A 24,152-nucleotide genomic window follows, 5' to 3' on the forward strand; every position below is an offset into this window, starting at 1 on the left:
CATGCACAATAAATATTTATAAAAAACGCGAAAGAAATAAAAACAAGTGTTAGTGTATAAAAAGTATTAAAAATATCAATATTATATCGCAAGTGACAAAATTCTTTCTGAAAGAAAAATAATAGGTTTTCTAGCATTTCATCGTTGATGAGTCTACAGAAAGGAGAAGAGGTGAGAGAAAACGAGAAGTGACAAAGGACAGGAGAAAGAGAAAGCGAGAGGAGACGAGGAAAAGTAGAGGAGAGAAGAAAGAGAGGATAGACGAGGAGAGGAGATGTAGTGAGGAGAATGGAAAAATATTCTAGGAGAGATGAGGAAAATGGAGCAAAGAAGAGAAAAGAGAAGGAAAACGAGATGAGAGAAGAGTGGAGAGTAGAGTAAAGGAGATAAAAAGAGAAGAACGAAAAGAAGAGGAGAAAAGTGCGTGGAGTCGGAAATCTAAGACAGGAAAGGAGATACGAGGAGTGGAGATGGGTGGGATGGAGATAAGATGCGAGAAAAGTAGGGAAGGCGATATGAGAGAAAAGCAGAGCAGAAGGAGGGGAGAGAAGAAGGAGAAGGATAAGAGAAGAACAGAAGGGACTGAAGAGAAGAGGTAGTTGCAGAAAATATCGTCTCAGCGTCAAGAATTGATGCATTGGTCAAATTATCGACATGAAACATTCAATAACATTTTGAAAAGTATTGGAGAATGTATTAAATCTGTGCGAAATGCCTTTTGGCTTAGTTCAGAGCAAGGTAAAATCTTCCATGTAAGATCTTTGATTTTACCTGCGATTATACCACTAAAAACATGAATGTAATTTTAATATTTATAAGAATTATCCAATTTTTGTCCACTTCTCTGTTCGTTGAAATGGAGATTTTGTAATTTAATATTTCCCCTCCCCCCATCGTTAATTCCAAACTGAATCATTCCGTTTCACACGGGGTGAACAATGAACACAATGGGATAGGTCTAAAACTTACGAAATTTTCTGCCACCGGAAGGGTTTGAACCTACGACCACCAGGTTGACAGTCCTGAACGGTAGCCACTACCCTACAAGCTTTCGCTCCTGGAAGTAAGTAGAAGGAGCTGACCAATGTGAAATGTAGATGCAACTCTCCTCCTACATGTAATGTGCAAACAATACTTGTTTGTAACAAAGAAAACGAAGGTAGTACGACTCGGAGAAAACATTTAATGGAGAATTGCACATGATGAGAACTTTTCATTCGATATTTGCGGAGGTTTCCTTGCATTGAACTCGAGTGGGAAAAGGGGTAAAATTAGTATGTCCTGAATTGCCACAAATATAAATAGTTCTTTCATTACTATTTGTCAATTTATTTGAAGCAGTACACAATTATCGTTAAAGTATTATAATTCACGATCTTATACATGAAAATATCCCTTTGAACGTGTGTCAATTCATTTTTTTTAAAATTTTTTTTATAAATTCCATTTGCAGAACAATGTATCTACTATACACTGCTATTACAATTAATGTTACCATGCTCTTGTTTGTAATAGAAGGAGAATTAAAAAAAGAACACCTCCTAAGGAGGATCGAACCTGGGACCACAATCAATGCTTTCAAGAATTCTAACCACTACACCACGTCCTTACTTTCGATTGAAACAACAATTTTTAAGTATTCTGTCTGTTCAATATTGTAAATGAAGTTGGGTATACATGTGGTTGAACTTTAACTTTAATTTTGCATTGCTTTCTTGTAGTATAGCAGATATGTTCGAGAAATAATTTTCGAAGTGATGAAGAAAAACGAGAATATTGGTAGTTGTGAAAATGCGAGTTATTTCTTCTAACTTATTATTGTGATTAGACATTATTAATGAAAAATATCTAGAGGCTTGAACATTGCAGGAAGATGTTATTTTCCTGTGATACTGCAACAGACGAAATGCTTGTTTACTGACGCAAGTCTGGTGTTCAGAACAGTCTTATGAAATGTGTTTGCTGTTGCGTAAGGTAACACAAAATAATTACACCGTTTGCGAACTACCAAATCTGCGCAACGTTAGACGTAAACAGGCGGAAAATTTTATTCTTCACACTTGACAGTATTAGTCAAGAGAGACTCGTGGGACACTGTGTTAAGGTGCTGGAGTAAATCCTTCTTATTTTTCTTCCTCGAAGGACAACAATTTTTATAGTAGAGCAACAGTAGTTCCGCTCTTTCTTATTTCTTTTAAATTCTTCCACATTCCTTTCATTGGGTTAAATATAAATAAAAGTATTGCTTGCATTTCTGTCATTGACGTAGACCAGGCCAGTACGCAGGATTTCTTTGAGGGAGTGCCCAGACCCAAATGTGTGTGTGTGTGTGTGTGTGTGTGTGTGTGCTGTATATATATATATGGGATAGAGAGAGAGACAGACAGATATTACATAATAGTTCAAATAGTGCGAGCGCCATTGAAAAGTCATGATAATTCTATGTTCAAAAAATAATATATTTATAAATTAAATGTTGCGTACTAGGAATTATTATTACAATAAAGAACATGTCTAATTGTGAGTTAAGAAAACAATAACAAAGAGACATTCTCACATCACGATTGCAGTTCGAAAAAGTCGGGACAGGGATTCAAAGTAGCGCACTGTCCTGACTAAATCGGTGAATCGGACGTCTGCTAGCCTTGCATTATAAAACTAAAACCATCCAATATGCAGCCTGAAGACTTCTGCGCAAGAAACAGATTCATTTATGTAAGAACAAAATTGAAATGTTTACACATTTCTAAAATCGACGATGTTATTTTCGTAGTTATTGATAGGTTCAAATTTAAATATTTCAGGGTTCGAGGGGGACATGGCTCCTATGTCCCCCCCCCTGGATACTGGCCTGACGTTAGTGACGTAGAAAGTGGGAGAGAAATTTTGGAGAACCCTTGTATTAAATTTATTATTTACATCCACCTTATTCTCAGATAGGTTTATTGACAATCGTGAACTCTTCGTTTAATAGATAATATTTGGTTTTAAACGACGGGAGAACATTGGTCTAATTTTCTTTCTTGCTCTTTTGTGAGAATATATACACACACAATAGCAATCGCGTTCGGAAACGGTGAAAAAAAATTACTTGGTTTTCAAAGGCAGACAAGCTTGGTAGCGTAGCTTGCTCGCGTTCAAAGTGACTCACTCACGCTATTCAAGGCCGCTTCTTATCGCAAAACATTGTCCGTCGATGCACCCAGCAAGTTACGAGTGACCAGAGTCGAATTTTAAAGAGAATCTGAAGAATGATAGATTTCATCAGAGGCGGCTAGGTGGGCACTAGCTCAACATGCAATAGTTTAAGTGATAATTTCTGACCACCAAGAAACCTTATTGAATAAGTATTGGGATAGTAATACGCGTACCCGCTCCTTTTTAACAATGTAAGCTCGATGACTATCTGTATTCCATTTGTTTATATTGGCAACTAGGTCAACGGGAGGTTATTATAAGGAACTATTTCCTAGATGTTCATGCAACCGTTATAAAATTACAAATAAAATATATTCACAAGCTTAGATATACTAACAACGAAGAAATAAATTCAGAGTTAACTTTCAAATGCATGTATATAGAGTAATTCTAGAAGTACAGAGCTAACTTATATCAGAGTATTGAACTTATTTTTTGCAGGATAACGTTTACAATATTGACGCGACAGAATAATTAAGAACTGTTGCTCCAAGGGAAGCAAAGGGCGTAGTGTAGTGGTTAGAATTCTTGAAAGCATTGATTGTGGTCCCAGGTTCGATCCTCCTTAGGAGGTGTTCTTTTTTTAATTCTCCTTCTATTACAAACAAGAGCATGGTAACATTAATTGTAATAGCAGTGTATAGTAGATACATTGTTCTGCAAATGGAATTTATATAAAAAAATAAAAAAATAAATGAATTGACACACGTTCAAAGGGATATTTTCATGTATAAGATCGTGAATTATAATACTTTAACGATAATTGTGTACTGCTTCAAATAAATTGACAAATAGTAATGAAAGAACTATTTATATTTGTGGCAATTCAGGACATACTAATTTTACCCCTTTTCCCACTCGAGTTCAATGCAAGGAAACCTCCGCAAATATCGAATGAAAAGTTCTCATCATGTGCAATTCTCCATTAAATGTTTTCTCCGAGTCGTACTACCTTCGTTTTCTTTGTTACAAACAAGTATTGTTTGCACATTACATGTAGGAGGAGAGTTGCATCTACATTTCACATTGGTCAGCTCCTTCTACTTACTTCCAGGAGCGAAAGCTTGTAGGGTAGTGGCTACCGTTCAGGACTGTCAACCTGGTGGTCGTAGGTTCAAACCCTTCCGGTGGCAGAAAATTTCGTAAGTTTTAGACCTATCCCATTGTGTTCATTGTTCACCCCGTGTGAAACGGAATGATTCAGTTTGGAATTAACGATGGGGGGAGTGGAAATATTAAATTACAAAATCTCCATTTCAACGAACAGAGAAGTGGACAAAAATTGGATAATTCTTATAAATATTAAAATTACATTCATGTTTTTAGTGGTATAATCGCAGGTAAAATCAAAGATCTTACATGGAAGATTTTACCTTGCTCTGAACTAAGCCAAAAGGCATTTCGCACAGATTTAATACATTCTCCAATACTTTTCAAAATGTTATTGAATGTTTCATGTCGATAATTTGACCAATGCATCAATTCTTGACGCTGAGACGATATTTTCTGCAACTACCTCTTCTCTTCAGTCCCTTCTGTTCTTCTCTTATCCTTCTCCTTCTTCTCTCCCCTCCTTCTGCTCTGCTTTTCTCTCATATCGCCTTCCCTACTTTTCTCGCATCTTATCTCCATCCCACCCATCTCCACTCCTCGTATCTCCTTTCCTGTCTTAGATTTCCGACTCCACGCACTTTTCTCCTCTTCTTTTCGTTCTTCTCTTTTTATCTCCTTTACTCTACTCTCCACTCTTCTCTCATCTCGTTTTCCTTCTCTTTTCTCTTCTTTGCTCCATTTTCCTCATCTCTCCTAGAATATTTTTCCATTCTCCTCACTACATCTCCTCTCCTCGTCTATCCTCTCTTTCTTCTCTCCTCTACTTTTCCTCGTCTCCTCTCGCTTTCTCTTTCTCCTGTCCTTTGTCACTTCTCGTTTTCTCTCACCTCTTCTCCTTTCTGTAGACTCATCAACGATGAAATGCTAGAAAACCTATTATTTTTCTTTCAGAAAGAATTTTGTCACTTGCGATATAATATTGATATTTTTAATACTTTTTATACACTAACACTTGTTTTTATTTCTTTCGCGTTTTTTATAAATATTTATTGTGCATGTGGCAACCCTGAAATTGAGCCTAACTCTACACGCAACCCACCAACGCCTTGTGTAAATTGGGTTGCCTAGTTTAAAATGTCGTTGTCCTAAAACTTTTGAGAGACACTGTACAATAGATCCATTAATACATCTTACAAACGGGAGTAGATGCCGGTGTGAAATAGTTAATCTATAGAATGCATTCTACAGCTGGAGAGAATCACTATTCGTAACAAAATCCGAGTGAAGCAGTGAAATATAAAATCTGATTAACTGACATGCCTTGGGTTCAAAAAATGGAAAGTACACAAGACCATTGCCTAAATAGTGCACGGATTCGTAGAGTTTCATCGAAATAATCTTAGTTACATTTTGCTCTGCATTAAGCCGCTTTGTATTCATGTACTTAGACGTAAGTTTCCAGGCGTTAAAAATTATAGATACTCGAGATTCGACTCCAAATAAAATTAACAAATAGACGTTCATAAAAACGAGTTTCATCAAAATTTAGCTTGTTTAATTCTGCATTAAGTTATAGTAACCAAAACTTTTGTTAAGTAGGCCTTCTGTTTTAATCGTCGCGAGATCAAAAAAAAAAAAGTGCCGTCATTTTTGTTTCCCAAACGATTGCTCTGCCTGAAATTCTAGAAACGAAAAGTTTGTGGTCTGATCGTGACGAAATTTAAATACGAGGGCCACTATTTATATTTTGAGCCTTGGCAACACTGATTGAAGTTAGGCGCGATTTGACGTTTGCACGGAATCGTCTGGCATTATTGACCATAACGTACTTCAAATGTTTTGTCAATAGCTTCATTTGTGTTGTTTATGTTGCCTTGGAGATTGCGCGACAACAATAAAATGGAATTAACTCGTGAACATTTTCGTGCTATGATTTTTTACGATTTTCGACGTGGATTATCAAGACAAGAGTGCATCGATCAACTTACTTCCACATTTGGCGATAAAACCCCATCCTTTGCCACTGTGAAACGCTCGTATAACGAATTTATTCGTGGCCGCCATTCGCTCACCGACGAGATTCGCGAAGGTCGTCCAAAATCAGTTGTTGTTCAAGAAAACATTGATGCTGTGCAAAACCTAATACTGCAAGATCGTCATGTGACATACTGTGAGGTTGAGGCAACCATAGGCCTTAGTTCCACCAGCATATATAAAACATTACATGATCATTTAGCTGTGAGAAAGGTACGTTCTCGTTGGATCTCACACAATTTGACAAAAACTCAAAAAGACGCTCGCGTCAATTGGTGCAAACAAATGCTCAATAAATACAATCGAGGTGCTTCAAGAGACGTATATAAGATTGTAACAGGTGACGAATCATGGAATATGAGCCGGAACGTAAACAGCAGTCGACCGTATGGATGTTTCAAGATGAACCCAATCCAACAAAAGTTGTTCGCGCTCGAAGCACATCGAAACAAATGGTCGCCTGTTTTTTCGGGAAAACTGGTCATGTGGCAACTGTGCCTTTAGAGGAACGTAGAACGGTCAACTCTGAATGGTACACAACAATTTGTTTGCCAGAGGTCTTGTTTTGAAGCTCGTTGCAGCTGATTTTAAAACCCATTGTCATTGTCAATTCACAACGGGAAACCGATTTTAACAGATTTTTATTCAACGGAGTAAAGATGTGTGCTGAACGTGGCAACACTGCACGTGCCGTCGATACTGCGGGCTGTCACTCCATAACTGTATATTCACGTTTGCTTTTACTTCGTACGAAAGCTTCTTTACACGTTAGTAACTCTTCCCCCTTACTCAAAGGCGCCCGCAGGATTTTTTCTCAAGGGGGGCAGGGTCACAGAAACTTTTTTTTATTATTATTATTACTATTATTATTATCACTACTACTACTACTACTACTATTACTAGAGCAGAAGGTCTAAATATGGGCGAAGGTTTAAATATGGGTTTTGGAGTTATCAGCGCTCCCGGGTGCTGCAGCCTGGCAGAGCCTATTGGAGCTGGTTATCTGTCAAGGACAAAGGTTGCGGCGCCAATTCGCAAGAGAAAGTGGTGGTTAGTTTCCGCCTTGGACGCTGTTATAGAATTGCGACCTCCGAAAACTTTTTGCAGGTATGTTTTAACTCAGCGTTTTCTGAATTCTCATCTGCTTTGTATAGGTTATGATATTAGCGGCACATAAAACAAATGTGGGCTTTCATAATGCCATGATTTGTTTGCGAAATATGTACCACAGAGAGCGAAAATAAATTGAAGAACAAAAATAGCGTGGTGGTCTAAATATGGGCTATAACATGAGGTCTAATGTTGAGATCACATTTTCAACAAATATTTGGATGTTTTTCTTAATTTCGATTTTTCCCGTTCCGCGTGATTTTCAAAACAACAGATTATTCGTAAATATGAATTTTATAATGTTTTAGCGATAAATGAGTGTTTTTTAAAAAATTTAATTGCTTTTTGTGATATTGCCACTAGTAGCCCATATTTAGACCACAATTTTGAAATACATCATTTTACTATTTTTTGGAAATTGCTTTTTTTTTAAAAAAAATGGATACCTTCTATACTTTAGCATGATATTACAGTTAAGTATATATTTCATAGATATGCACTTTAAAGGCAGGTGCTTGATATTTTAATTTTTTTCCTCCGTAAATGACAAAATAAAAAGGGGGTCCCATATTTAGACCTTTTCCTCTACAATTATTATTAGGTCTATCATTAATAATATTATTATTATTATTGCTATTTTTACTGATATTATTGTTTTCATTTTTGTTGGTTATTATTATTCATTTCTATTACTACTACTACTAATGTTTTTTTTTAAAATTACATACGCTTGTAATTTCCGTATTCTGTATATCTATATACAATTTGCATAACTGTAAACTAAACATCAATTCATGTAGAACAAAAAGCTGTTTTTTATCGTTAGATGATCAGTGTAAAACAGACTAAGCTTAAATGTAACCCTACTTCAAATAATAATAATAATAATAATAGTTGCTGTAACTTACAGCCTGTAAGTCACAGAAAACAATACTTTTTGTTGAAAATATCGCTACAATTTTACCATTCGAATTACATTAACATAGGGAGCCAAGTCCCCCCCCCCCCACCCGGTGCAAGGTTCATGTGTCTATCGTTTTTTGTACAAAAGTTACGTGCGTCCAAAATCTCGGTTACGTGACTCTTTGGACATCCTTTATATGCACACACATAAAAATTATACAAATATAAATAATATTTTCAAAACGCAATTTTATAATTCTGACCCGCTTCCCGAATTGGAAAATACCCATGCATCGAATTCATGCCATAATAATTGCACATGAAACTACTAAAAAAAAACCACACAATGTATGTCAGTTGTTACACACAGGGACTGCCACAACAGCGTTCAACAATGGAGAAAATTCCTTCTACAACAGTTTCAATGTCGTGCCAACAGAATCCAGCTAGTACGAACATACGTCGTAAATTAAGTTTGTAATTGGCAACACGAGGAAACTGGAATAAAATGGCGCAGACAGATCGTGTGTGAATTTCCTAGTTTCCTGTAAAAAGAGTCGGGCTGCCCTCCTTAGGTGACCGCTCGGCACGTTTGAAGTTTTTTATTTCTCAAAGTTCCCTGGGAGGAACAACCACCACTTCTCCCACGCGAGTTATCAAATAGTAATAAAACAGAGCCTTTTTCCTTTCTTATACACGTGGTTTTATTACGCATGCGCAATCGAGACTTGCGTTCCGTAACTTATGGAACTCTTAATTTCCTGATGAAAACTCTCCACGTCAACCTGTCGTTCCGTAATTAACAGAATTTACTGGCTGTTAGGGTGTTCTGATTTTGTGTGGGAATGGTGGAGGGAGGGGGGGGGGGATAAATGAGCACGTTATTGATGAATGTACACGGTGTCCACAATTAAAGAGTCCTCTGGAGCCTGTTGAAGCAACGGATTGCGCTGAAACTTGGTATAGAGGTCATGGGGACTATATGGAAACGTATAATGGTGGAGAAAAGACAGTTCAAATGTTCACCACCAGGTGGATATATGGCGTTTAAATTTAAATTTCCACTACCCAGAGCCCTCTGGAACGCGTTTGAAGCATTGGATTGCGATGAAACTTGGTATAGAGGCTATGGAGAGACTATGTAGAAACGAACAATGGTGGAGAAAAGACAGTTCAAATTTTCACCACCAGGTGGATATATGGCGTTTAAATTTAAATTTCCTCTACTCAGAGCCCTCTGGCTTATGCTTCAAAGCTTCATTCTTGTTGACAGGGCGCATACATAACGCTGCTGTACCGACATAAAGTAGTTACTGGTTGTTACTGCAGCGGCTCAGTGCCACCTGGTGGTGAAAATTTGAACTATTTCTTTTTTCGTCCGTAATCGTTACTCCATCCTCTCTATCAAGTTTCTTTGTAATTTTTACAGTTTAAAATATCTTTCTTTTGGAGTTCGGTGCGTCGTTCTCCAATGAAGTCGATTTGTTTGACAGTTCAATTTTATTCGATTCAATTCACAGAGAATTAAATTCGATCAGTCTAAATTAAGCAAACATCTTGTAATAAACAATATCACAGTATTCCGTTGCCTCCTAGCGTCCTACTAGAGTTGTTCCGGCCAAAGAATCTACTTGGAAATTCTATTTTTTATATTTTCTGTCGAAAGGCAAAGAGGGTCACATGAACCGCTGAACCAATCAGCTTTGTCCAGTTGCCGTGGTGACGCGTTTGCCAAATTTTTCGTTCCGAGTCGTTTTCGAAACAGGTGGCACCCTCAACCAGTGTTGCCACATGAAGGGAAATTTCCCTTTTGCAGGGAAATTCGGACCGAAATTTTAGCCAAAAGGGAAAAAGGGAATTTCAATGAAAAATACCACAATTTCAGGGAAATTTTAAGACATCTGACTACTATATTACAGTATATGTCAAGTTCCAGTTTCAAATTCACATTTTCATTTTTTCTGTCCTTTTTTATGCTCATTGAATATAGTCTATATCTATTGATATCTCTGTTAAGTACATCGCTTTTCTGCACCTGCGGATAATAGTAACGATGTGGATTAACGATTAAATGTATTCCTGTCCAGGATCCAAACCCGGGACATCTGGTCAGGAGGCAATGAAAGGGACATGTATGTGAAAAAATTAATATTTTTTATTCACACGGACATGGACCAGCGGAAATACTAGGTAATACTACTGCTTCCACCACCACCACTAATAATAATAATAATTACAGCTACTGCTACTACCACTACTAATACTTATTATTATTATTGTATGATTTGTATAGGTGAAGGGAAAAATTGGTCCAAAAAGGGAAATTTTACCCATTGGAAAGGGAAATTGTTCCCTTATAATGTGGCAACACTGTCCTCAACAAGGACAAGCACGGCGAAGCCTCAAACGAAATGGTCTCCGATTCCCTACCTCTCCCTGAAATGCGAGCGAAGGGAGCTTGTTGACAGGAAGAGGTGTCGTGTACGACTGGACAAAAATCAGGCGTGTAGAAACACTGCTTTTCCCCGCCTTGAAACTCCCACAACTGGAGGCGAAAAGTCTGGGTTTCCTCAAGTCCTTTTCTGGCCGGGGGACTTAAGGACTGATGAATGATGAAGCATGAAGGCATGGGCGTCCGGAAGAGGGGGGGCAAGTGGGTGCCACGGCCCAACTGGAAAATGAATGTGTACCTAAAAATTCTATATTTCACACATAGTTTCATTTCAATCACAGTAATTTAAGTTAATTATTATAAATTCGTTGAAGAAACATGATAATTACAGACTGAAATAGTGTTTTTCGAGAGGGCATCAATATTTTGGAGGTAAATATGTGTCCTTTGCCCCCCCTGGAAAAAAAATACCTTCCTTGCCCCTCCATGGAAAAAAATCCTGCTGACGTCCATGCATGAAGGTGATGAAGGCAACACACACACACACAGGGACACCAGTGTCTGGGTTGGAACCCGAAACATTTAGTGGTGAGAACTTTACTCTCTACCACTGGTCACCCAAGGATTGGCTGATTGATTGATTGGTTTTACTTCCTCTTTACTTCCACTTTTGGCTAATCGCGAAGACCAGGATGACTGAAGATATGATGAAATACACGATGAGACACTTACAAAGAACACCGGTAGCTGGATCGGGATTCGAACTCATGACCCCTGGCCACAAAAGCATGTAGTCCTGCAAGAAGTACAGTCAGCAGCAGTAAAGATACTCTCTTCCCTGCAAGACGTCATGTGTCTTGCCTAACTATAAGGCGCTGGTAGAAGTTGCCACTGAAAATTTGCTGTTACAATCCTTTTACTCGCCGCAGAGTTAGGCAACACGCATTGCAGGGAAGAGAGTATCTCAGGATCTACGTGTCCCATTTTTTATTGCCGCCGAGTGTACATGAGCATTTCGCCCCACTAATTATATTAATAAGCTAATTGCTATTCTGACGGAACTGCGTGAGGTTCAGTTGAGCACGACTCGTGGCGTATTAGGGTATAATCATATATTGTCGTGCATGCATGCTGCATATTTATACGTGCTTCGCTTATGTTACAACACACTGAAACAATAGGGAAAACAAAGTTTCGTTGAATGCAGTGCCCACTTCGTGAACACGAAAAACTTCGATGTGGTCATGTTCCTTTGTTGCTCGCTAATTAGCAAATTCAGGTAATGATTGGCTTGGAATCTACTTTTTTTTCTCTTAATAAGTTTGTACAGTTACGTGTGTGAAAAAATAAATATGCTTCAAGTTCTTCCTGTATCGTAAGCTGACTTAGCGTCAGAACAATACACATTTATATAAGAGAAAAGATAATTAATAACAATAAATATTAGTGCAATGGGAAAGGACGTGGCAACCTATTTTGGTCTTTTTTCTGCACCTTTTCTTCCACCTAAAGATCCGAGATCTAGTGATGAAGAAAATGGTGGGTATGTAAGTTTCTCGTACGGCACAGGTAAGCTAGGTGTAAGCACGGCCTTCCATTGAATACGCCACCGCAGTGCCGGATCTACAAGCCGCAAAACCCCGTAGTGCAGGCTGCGGGGTCGAGACAAGTAAGCCTCCACGGGGCCCTCAGCCATTGACATAGTACAGTGGAGGCTTCGCGTATGTAAAAAATAAACGTAGTTGCGCATGGGTACAGAAACGAATACAATATATACAGATAAAGGTAAAGTTATATAAAGTTCCCTCTGCATATAGCATCTGTCATGAAGGCACATTTAGGGTAAATTTGGGTAGGGCCCCACATATTTTCGATGTAGGACATCCTGGAAGTGATGTGATCAGCACCACGCTCTGGCCGCCTTTACACCCCATTTAGTCTTGACGTCCGCTTGGAAAACACCAATGGGGTTCCTCCTAAGCCTAATCTCTTCCTGACCAATTATACCTACCCTAACTCCTTTATTTTTTATCGGGGGTGTTAAGGGACTTTTGAATCACCCTGTAGGCTATTGTATGTAACTTTGTCAACATGAGATCAAGAATCACACACACAGAGACACACAACATCACCCCCCCATATATATATATGTATATATATATATATATATACACACACACACACACACACACATATAAGGTAGGTAGGTACAGGGGGCCTTTGGTAATATTTTGAGGGGGGGCAATATTTGTGGATCCGGTACTACCGTCACTGCTACGTATCGCAAAATACGTACATACTGGCGCGAAATATTACCAACCACTTCGTTAATGTTCAATTTATTGGTAGATCTCTAATGTCATAGAAAAATAAGCCAACTCGACATAATCTACGAAAGATCGTCTGTATTTTCTAAGTTTTGTTGAACTGGATTGTACGCTGGATATTATTCCGGAGAGAAAGATACGGAAAACTCTTTTCCCTGAAACAATGTTAATATATGCAGGAATTCTGTGTATTGTTGCAGGCGAAGCGAAACCAAGTCCAGTTTCTACTGAACGTGAACTGATGGTGATACATCCGTACACGTCTGGTAGCTGTTGGGAACTCCTTTCCTTCTTGGATTATTTTGTTTGAGGTTCAGGCTATGTTTGCAACCCGATTGAGAAGCGTTTTTCCTCTTCAGTGCCTCAAGGTGAATGCTGGAATGGTGTATTCAACGACGACCACCAGCGTGTCCCTCAAATTGATTGCTAGTTTGAACTTAACATTCTTTGTACGTCAGCTAGCCACCTAAAGCTAGAGCCATGAAAATAGTCCAATCAAGGTCACGCCGCCCACCTACAGTGTTGCCAGTAAGCCACAATTTCAACCGACGAAATCATCCGGATACGTACAACGCGTCAAGTGTCGACTGAGCAGCTTAGAAGAAATGTGGAGTGCCAGGGGTGTGGAGGAGGCAAGGGGATGCTCTGACCTTCACTGGTCTATTTTCGTGCAGAGAGCAGTAGCAATCTCCTTCGGAAAGATTTTTCTATGTTTGCATTTTAATTTTTGTTACGTAGCTTGAATAATTAAATCAAGGAGACTTAGGTGGCAGGAATTGGAGAGGGAAGAAGAGTTTACAGGATTCTTGTTGGAAAACCTGATGGTAAGAGACCTGGAGGAAGGCCCACACAAAGATGGAGGGATAACGTTGAGATGGACCTAAAGGATGGAAAAGATTAGATTGATCTTGCCCAGCATAGGGACAGATGGAAGGCTTGTGTTGCTGCAGCCATAAACCTCCGCCTTTAAGAAGTCTTAGAGAGTAATTAAGTAAGTTATTTAGCGCCGGCTTTCTGCCACTTTTAGCTAATCGCGACGATGAGGATGAGTGATGATATGACGAAATCGAAGAGGCATTCACAAAGAACACCCATGCCCAGCCTGGGATTCAAACCGTGGACTCCTGTTGTTGTAGCGCACTGTGCTAAGCACCACCCAACGGAAAGAGAACGACATAATAAGATTATCAATAACCTCGCCTCCTTACGGCAGATTAACTAATAAAAGATTAGATCTCGTTTTTAAAGCCCGCTTTAATCGGTACTGGAAGTACAGTTTTACCCTTCATGGGTTGCGTGAGAAAAGGTACGTCACGATCTCAGAGACCGGGTTTTTATAATATGCTAAATCAATGATCTAAAAGGACAAATCCTCAATTGTTACGATTAGGTCTTTTCTTTCAACAATTGAGATTCTATAAAACTATAAAAATTGAAATTCTATAAAATTATAAAAAGGTACTCTTCGTTAATCGTGCATGGAACGGTATATCGGATTTTCAGCAAAAACTAGGTACGCCTATAGCCGCGCATGGACTCAAGACAGCAAGAGGCTTCAACGAACCCTCCCTAGCGGCTCGAATAACTTAGTAACACTTGAAACAAAATCGTCGGGTAAAAGAGGAAGTTAGAAACTCAGAGGACAGAGGGGGGGGGGGGGGTGTTGACAAAACAATCATTGATAAATAACGACGTTCAAATCCCACACCCGGAACGAGAAACCGTGCGCGACCAACGCAGGGTTAAAAGGGGATCCGAAATACTACGTGCCTCCGCGGGGAATCGAACTCAGAATCCCATGATTACAAGGCGACGACGCTACAGCGAGGTCCATTGTGAGGTAAAATGATTGGCATGTTATAATAATATTAACCTCTCCACTAGAATTCATTCTTCTCTTCTTTGCAAGCTGCACAAACAGATCAGATAATAAGAATACTAGCTCTTGGTTTTAGAAGAGTTAGTGAAGTTTTAGTGAAGTTTATGATTTTATTTTATTGGAAGAAATATACAAAAAACTTTGTTTTCATTACGAGATCTACATCCCCTATGAAGAAAGTAGTGTAAATAGTGTATTTGCTGAATTCTTTATAACTTTAAAGCAAATCAATCAATTAATCAGTATGGCTGTGTAGAACAAAACGTGACATCAGAAGTAAGATACGAGGGGTGACTGAAAAGTTCTCGGCCTACCCATGAAGGGTTGCCAGGAGCTCAATCTTTCATGGCTATTTTTCAACATAGCCCCCTTTCAGCGCCACACACTTTTGCCACCGGTGCAGCAGACCCATGATACCTTTCTTGTAGAACGTTTCATCCTGCACTGCAAAAAGGTCCTCCACCGCAGCCATGACGTCATCATCTGATGGAAAATGGATTCCACCGAGGTGTTGCTTGAGTTTAGGGAACAGATGAATGTCTGAGGGAGCCAATTCTGGCGAATAGGGAGGGTGTCGAAGCAGTTCGAAGCCGCAGGACTCGATGGCGGACATTGCAATGGTGGACGTGTGCGCGGGTGCATTGTTTTGGTGGGAAAGGACGCGCTTCTTCAACATTCCACGACGTTTCACCTTGATGGCCTCCCTCAAACGCTTTAGTTGAGCTATCATAATTCGCACCGTTCACCGTTTCACCATTTTTTAGCTACTCAGTCAGGATGACACCCCTCGCATACCAAAAAACAGAGACCATCACCTTGCCAGCTGATTTCACTGACTTTAACTTTTTGGGGGTGGGGGAGGAGGGGTGTTTCCACTGTTTTGATTGCACCTTGGACTCTGGCTGAAAGTGGTGGACCCATGCTTCGTCCATGGTTACAAAACGTTGGAGAAATGTCTCAGGATCAGCCTGAAGGAGGGTCAAGTTTGCTGCAGACAAGAGGTGTCTCTGACGTTTGTTCTCAGCACTCAACATTTTCGGGACCCATCGACATGACACCTTGTGCATGTCCAGCACAACTGTTAGTATATGTCCAACGCGTTCCTGGGACATCCCCACTTTCTCTGCGATGTAACGTTCTGTCACTCGCCGGTCTGCCATAAAAAGATCCTGTATTGCTGTGATGTTTTCTTCAGTACAGGCCGTTGCCCGCCTTCCACTGGGACGTGCATCTTGGACAGAGGTGCTCCCCCTCTTGAATTCCGCCACCCACTTTTTCACAGTAGAATACGATGGGGCATCCTCCCCCAATGTTTCCATCATGTCCTTGTGGATGTCCTATCCACTCATGCATTTTTTCAGGAGGTATTGGATAACCGCACGAATGCTCACTTTATCCATTTTTCAGAAAATGCTCACCGTCTGCACTTCAAACATCAAAATCGGAAACACAAAAAAAGATAGTACTATGAAATTTGGTATGGGGCTTTGCAAAGGCATATATTATGATTAGCTAAAGTAACATTCAGCTACGATAAATGCATCATGGGTAGGCCGAGAACTTTTCAGTCACCCCTCGTATTTATGCCATTTAGCGGCAAGATAAGGTCGTAGCTATTTTATTGACTCTCACCACCTATTTTTTGCGATTTCTAGCCAAGGTTGCTGAGTTCAGGTACTATTATGTATGTTCCGACACGGTAATTAATATCCTTCACGTTCTTCAGGACTATACTTACTGAATATTGTTGTCCATTCTGGTCTTACGATATTCGAGGTCTTGTAACTTGATTTGTGAAATAGTTGTAGGATGTTATGGGTATATTTACATTGCGATGTTATATTTTCGACGGAAGCATTTCCTTCAATAATTTTGCTAGTATAAATGCTACGTAAATGCTCTCAAAAGGCTTAAGCATTTTCATAGCATACACGGAAGCATATCATGTAACATTCTGGTAAGTAGTATTTGCCATTGTGATGCGAAGAGTGCAGAGAACATTAGATGAAACACACAGCAAGACAGACACATCCAGTTACGCGGATTTCAAGCAATAGCTAATCAATTTAAAGAGGAAGAGATGTAATTTAAAAGAGGAAGTTCTTATTTAATTGATGAGACACAATGTAAACAATGTGAAATTCGACACATTTTTTGTAACATTAAGTAACCATTAATCTCATCTATACTGGTCAAAAAAGGTATTGCATATTGCAAGTTTTTCATATTCTGCATCACTGACGCCACAAATCTCCATACCTTTGAAGCGCACACATTAACCGAAGGCCAATTCAACACACAAAAGAGCAGGTACATGTCTGTGGACGGGTTTTGAAGCATGTTTCACTTTTAAACCTCGTGATTCACCCACCGATTGTCTCGCAGTTCGTGAGAACGGGAGGGGGAGGGGTATAAAGCACAGGACGTCTTAAGGCAGGTTGTAATGGTTGTCATGGTGTGAGTTTACATTTTAGAAATGCCACGAAACACACTTTCGGCAGTGGATAGAATCAGAATAGTAACTCTACTACAGGAAGGTATGAAGCAAGTGGACGTAGCACATCGGGTAGGCTGTAATCAAAGTGACGTTTCTAGAGTGTGGAAGAAATTCCAGGAGACCCATTCAATAGCAGATAGGCCCGGAGAAGAAAGACCATGCACATCAACGGCTGCACAAGACAGGCATATCCATATTTCTGCGCGCAGACGTCCTACGTGCACAGCAACCCAACTCCAGAAGGAGCTCCGTGAGGACTCAGGGATCATGGTGTCCACCCAAACGGCGCAAAACCGACTGCACGATATAGGGATTCATGTCCGTCCATCCCGACTCACTGCACGACATACGGCACTACGCGTAAGATGGGTCAGACAACATGAAAACTGGACCTGGGAACAGAGGTCACAAACACTGTTTACAGATGAAGTGCGCGTTAGTCTGCACCCCGATGACAACACTATAGGGGCTATCCACCGGAAGGAAGTGTCTTCGCGCAGACGCCATACTTGTAGCACAACAACTTCCGGTTCGTAGGCTCATAACATGCTGCTAAAGGGAGCTGAGATTGTGTCATGTATGAAAGGAACGAATGAGTGTGTACAAGGAGGATGTAAACTACGATCAGGGCTAAATAATCTTTCACGGATCTTTCTTCATCAATTTCCTCGAGATCTAGGCGCCAAAATTATTGCATTCAAGCTGTCAGGCGTGAAAATTGGAAGTCCATTAGCAAGGAGTAGACTCCCCAGTAATAACAAAGGATGTGCAGGAAACCAAAAAGTCGGAACCTGAAAAAAAAATCCCGGTCCGATAAAGATTTCGGAAAAAATGATAAGAGTTTAAAAGTAGTTTATTCCCTACATATTTTTTTTTGTACTAAATGTCCGAAATTTATTGAAATTAGCAGTTTTTTATTCCAGAAATGCAAAATAAATCATCACCCGAGAGTGAAATTGTGTGTATAATTAATATTTTTTTAGTATAGGGTAATGTTGAATATTTTCCGCTCCTATAATCTCCCAATTTAGTGGGGAAATAACATTATTTTCCCAGTTTTGAACGTTAGGACTTTAAAAATACCCCGTCCTGTTCCCTTCCCAACCAAAAATTTTGCGTCCCACACACCTTGCACTTCATTAAAGGTATAAGAGAAATTCTTAAATCTCGATTTTCTCTCTAGTGATATGAGCAAAAATATTACTTTTCCTTTCAAAAAATGCTCGGTCATGGTCAGATAGGTTACACGTTACGTTCTTGAAGTACACACGAACTGTACTAAATTTTTGTGTAACCAGATTTTTTTGTGTGTGTGTAACCAGAGGAAATATTTTTTTTTTTTGTAACCAGAAAATTAAGTGCCGGTACTATTATTAATTTTCGTCTTTTGCAATGGAAATATTTTCAACATTGATAGAGAAGAGGTCCTAGGTTTGAACACCATGGTCAGGCAATGGTGTGTCATTGTGTTTGTCCCATCAGTAATTTTTCCAGTTTATTATTCACCTTCATCGTCATGTTTAACACAAATAGCAGAAAATTGACTTAAAATAACAATGAGCGTTTTGTATTTCTGCGTTCAAACGGGAACGAAACCGCATCCCTCTGATTCGCCCTGACTGAAGAAAGAACAAAAAAAGCTCCTTTTCCTGTTTTTTATATGCCCGTACATCTCACACTTTTTCACTTAAAACATAAATGTATGCATCCAAAGATTTACATGCTTTAAGCGCTCTCGCTCTGTAGGAAAAATTACTTTCTATTAAATATGTAGGCTACAAATATCGCCAATGCAACGACGATTAGCAAATGGATCTCATCCTGGAATAATGCCGTATTACTTCCTATATGCTCATCCAATTGATATGCAAAGGCCTCTACTTTGTCCTGATATCTCTTATTCTCCTCGTCGTCAAGTGCTTTTATATGATCCATTTCATCCGGTATACAAAACAAGAAGAAAGGCCACAAGTACGCGCTTGAATTACCCGGCCGCCGTGAACCGGAAGTTGTTGTGCTACAGTTCCACAATCGATTGTGCCGTTCGATATGTTTTTGTTTACTCGTGGATAGCCCCTATATATGTCTGGAGAGCAAATGGGCAGCGTTTCAATGAATCGTTCATGGTGGAAAGCTTCCAGCAACAGGGTAGGGTGGTTCGGCACTGTTCTGGGCAGGAATCATGTTGGGTCGTCGGACGCCATTAGTTCACATACAAGGTAATATGGATGCACAGACATACGAGGACAGTGTTCTTCGACCCGTCGTTAGGGCATTTGCGCAGGATGTTGGTTAACGTTGGTGGACGATAATGCTTGTCCTCACCGTGCTCGGGCCTTTTCCTTCGAAGGCATGCAATCCGTCGGATGGACTGGCCAGCAGTCTCCTCCGATATGAATTATATCCAACATGCCTGGCACCTTCTGAAACGTGCCATTACAAACCGCCCTCACCCACCACAAACCCTACGTGATCTGAAGCAGGCTGCCATTCAGGAATGGGACAATCTTCCACAACATGCATTGAATAACCTGGTTTTCAGCATGCCCCGTCGTGTTTGAGAATGTCTACGTGTTCGTGGAGGCCACACACGTTACTGAATAGACGTTGAGGGGTTTCTGATAGGTTTACTCACCTTGGTAATTGGTGATCTTTTTGTTGCATCTTACTTTGGTTAGGAAAACAACCTTGTTTCTTTGGTTATATCTTTCAGAATTTTTCTTTAAATATGTTTTGTGTCGGAGGTATCGACATGTGTGGCTTCTGTGATGCAGAAAATAAAAAAAATGTTATATGCAAAACTTGTTTTGACCAGTACATATATTGAGATAGTTTCGTCAATGAGCCAGTGCCCGTTGTTTTGCAAGTGAAACAACTAATGTATTCTTTAATACGTGTACTGTATGCGCTATAGAGTATGTATTAAAACAGCGCCATTGGAGTACGTTGCAGTCTTTTGCATTACGAGTTGTAAATGACAAACATTACAGAGTGGGCGAGAATAAAGCAAGCCACTAACGAAATACTGATCTGAAACCTACAGCGTCATTTCGCTCATTGAATTGAATTGTTGTTTCAAGTCCACTTTATGCACAGAAAGGCTAATCGTGACTGCACCTACATTTTGAAGTGTGCCTCCACCGGGTATCAAAGCCGGGGCCCCTTGTTTTGTAGCTTCCTCCTCTTTTCGTGTAGATTCATCTTCTCGAGCTAGTCTTGTCTTCCGCGATCGAATAGTATTGCTGCAAGACACCTGTGATTGACACCACAGAACTAAATCGCTAGAAACCAATGCTGCTTCATTACGTCATTGACCAAAAGTCGCTAACAGCTTTCAGTCATGCTTATTCTTAAAAATGAACCACAAGTAAAAGCTGAGAACGGAAGCGATCGAGGCTCACCGTAAGCAACACCGGGGGACAAAGGAGCTTCCCTCCAAGACTTGACCAATGGCAGCCAAAAAGAAAGCGTTTGCCATTTGTTTCTTGAGGTGGCCTACGCTTCGAAGAAAAGCTCTGCGGATATGGTGAACATCATAACGCCATGCCACTCTCCAGTTAACCACAGTACTACGTTAAATACATAACGAGCTTGCGATTAAGTAAATGCCTGGGTTTTTTCTTAAATTTCGCAGTTTCAACTGATTTCATTCTTCAATCAATTACAGTGTGCTACATCTTCGACTAAATAGCTGCAAGCGAGTTACCAGTAGCAGCGATTGGGTGCCAAAACTAGGGAGCCAATTTACCTACTTTCGGTAGATAAGGCTTAGTATTAAGATACTGTCGTGCAGAGGCGAAAAAGATCAAAAAGTGGGTGGACCCCCTCGTTCCCGCTAATCGCCGCCACTGCAAGTTACTTATTCCACGGAGTAACTGTAACCGAGTTATTTCTCAACTAAGTAACTAACTGCTTTACTTTTTTAACTAAGGAACTGTAACTCGCATACTTTTCTTAAATTAATTATTAAATTAGATTATTTTACTCAGTTACTTAGGAAATCTCTATACATAATACATAAGTAACTGAAGTAGTATTTTGAATGACGTGAAGTATTTGTCATGTAAGTAATTTTAAATTTAAATTAATTACTCTTTCGATTAACTACCTCAGAGTATGTTACTTTGTCAACGAAGACTGTTCTTAACTCACACATGCACAATGAGTCCGGAATTCTGGACACTAAAACAGGCAAAAAGGACACTAAAACTATAGAGAATAGGCACTGGAAAGAGATACAGTAGGCACTAAATTTCAACAGAGTGAATAATGAATGGCCTGAATTTGTAAAAGTGAATATTACATAGGTGCGGATTCTTTTGGGGAGGTTACACATTAAAATATTTCAAAATTACCATTTTGAACCTTCGTTTTAAGAGTTGTTCAAAGACGAAAATGGTAACTGAGGATCATTTTAAGGGAATTTTCAGTTGCCACTTTGGTTTTACCCGAGTTTCTTTTATTGTGATTTTTTTTCAATATTTTTGGATAGGCTGTAGCCCCATCTGCTCCACGTGCGTACGCCGCTGATTGGAGAAATACTTCTGACCACAGGAACAAAATAGGCATTAAGGGATCTATAATAACTCAGTATATACAAGTCACTTATGCAAAGTACCTTAGCATAATAACAATTTATACACATTTAATAATAGGCGGAAATCTATAAAAAAATAAAGGAAAAAGGTACTCACTTGTCCTCCCCAGCCAGCTGTAGCTCGTTCAGGATGTTCTGATGAGTCGTCTTCTTGTCCTCCTCCATTGCTTCCATGTCCTTCATTGCTTTCCCCTCCTCAGTCTCCGGTTCCGAGTGACTGTCCACCGCTGGCAAAGTCGTCGTTTCAGTCTCTCCATAGCTCTTCGGCTCGTAGCTCTCTGGAGCTACCAGCAAGCTATCCTTATTATTGTGCATGATGTACGTCCCGTAGTTGATCCCCGTGAAGCTACCGGGGCTGTGGACGTTCTTGAACACCTCGCGAGGTCTCTTGCAGCACAGGTATCGTTTCCTCGGCTTCTTCATGTAGTTGGCTTCAACATGAAGCCTCAGGAGTTCAAGCAGGCACATTTCCTCCCCCGTGTTCACTACACTGTCACTAACACCTCTGGTAGCGATGGGCCCTTGTTGGGCGCCAAAAGGACCAAGATCTGGAGACCAAGATGGCCTCCCGTCGCGCCGCTGTGTCAGCCTAGATACTTCAACGCTGGCACTAAGCTTCCGTGTGCATCGTTCGGGAGTCGAACAGCGACTGAGCAGCTCCGGTTCACAATCCTGAAAGGGAGAGGAGAGAAAATCATATCACACGCATTCCCCTCCTTTGTTACGAACATGTAAACAAATTAATGTTGACGTGCAAAACACCTGTACGCATGGATGCGCTCTCCAGATACCAATTATAATAGAAGCCTTCTGCGCTCTGCATTATCGGATTTTCAACCTGGCACCGTGGTGAACGGATCAGAACTTTCTTTCTTCCCATACTTGAGTGTGTGTGGGACCATGCCACGGCGGTCAGTGCGAGAGAGCATTGTTGTTCCCAGCTTTGGCCAATTTTCTTACTTTCTATAGCCTCCCTGAGCAACAAAGGCGGACGAATTAGGGATCTACCGCATCCAAGATGTTTTCATGTGTGACACGAGAGTAGAGGGGGGAGTGAAGATGTACTTAAGAGGCGAAGAGGAAGAATGCCAGCCATCTTAGGTGACGTCATTGTTTACAGCCAACCTTGGCCCTGAATCTCTTGGTTCTGTCGTGTCCCCGTTTCGTAAATGGAAGAAAGTGGGAAAAAGTGAATCATTTTGTCACGACGTGTTTCTTTTCCTACCCTATTGCAATTGTTCATTGTGGAATGTGTACTTTCCATGTTGTTTACCGAAGAGTTATATGTGACACAAACTTAATCTCTTTGGACTATCTTCGTATCAACACAATTGCCCTCCCACTCTCCCTAACAGGCTCAAAGACCGAGTGCGTTAAGTGATCGACTTTCGTTCTCGCCATCGAAGTTCCCAGGTTCGAGTCCCGACAAGAGCATGGGTGTTCCTTGTGACTTTCCCTTCACTCTCACCTAATCACCACATCCTCATTGTCGCGATTTGCCAAAAGTGGCAGAAAACCAGGGTCCACCCAAGGTGGGTGCGGGGCCTTGGGCATACAATATTCGCGGGGCCCATAACCAAAATTTTATCAGATTTTTGCTTCTTGGTCTGAAGTGCGGGTGTTTTATATAATCATTTAATTCATATATATATATATTTCGTATTATTACCTAAGAGCAATAACAGAACATGTTGAAGGTTATACTGAGAATTGTGCGAGGCTAATAGAAGTTTAAAATGTATTGTCTCATTTCAATTCTAAACTTCCATTATACGTTCATTACAAAACTGGGTGTGTTCGATAACAAGCTATAACTTTAACCATATAAGTGGCAATGTCCTCCTCTGGCCGTGCGGCCAATGCGGTGAAAAACAGCAATATGCAGATCTGCGTGTACAAATATTTACGAAATGGTGATTTGAACGATGAAGAAACTGTATATACTCAAAGTACTTGAACTCAACTCGTCAAAATGATTACAGGTTTACTGACGATAAAGTTGATACATTGAAAATAAGAAATAAATTAATCTATATGGTTTCAGAAACGTATATTTTACATATTATTTATCACTGTGTGAGAATGCAGTTTAAATAAATACTCCCTCTGTCCCATAATTATTGCCCGGTACAATTTTGTTTTGTTGTCCCATAATAATTGTC

The 24,152-nt window shown here is 40.0% G+C and overlaps 1 protein-coding gene across 1 annotated transcript in view; it reads right to left on the reverse strand.

Annotated features, from left to right (window-relative positions):
* The window catches only part of f (espin protein forked), a 438,384-nt gene that overhangs the window by 383,176 nt on the left and 31,056 nt on the right, over positions 1 to 24,152 (reverse strand). The window contains exon 2 of the mRNA XM_083132567.1: positions 22,088 to 22,662. Coding sequence (XP_082988693.1) covers positions 22,088 to 22,458 — 371 coding nt within the window. The 5' untranslated portion in view covers positions 22,459 to 22,662. The remainder of the gene's footprint in view (positions 1 to 22,087; positions 22,663 to 24,152) is intronic.

This window comes from Lepisma saccharinum, chromosome 12 (genome assembly GCF_977018435.1).
Source record: "Lepisma saccharinum chromosome 12, izLepSacc3.1, whole genome shotgun sequence".
In the NCBI taxonomy this organism is placed as follows: domain Eukaryota; kingdom Metazoa; phylum Arthropoda; class Insecta; order Zygentoma; family Lepismatidae; genus Lepisma; species Lepisma saccharinum.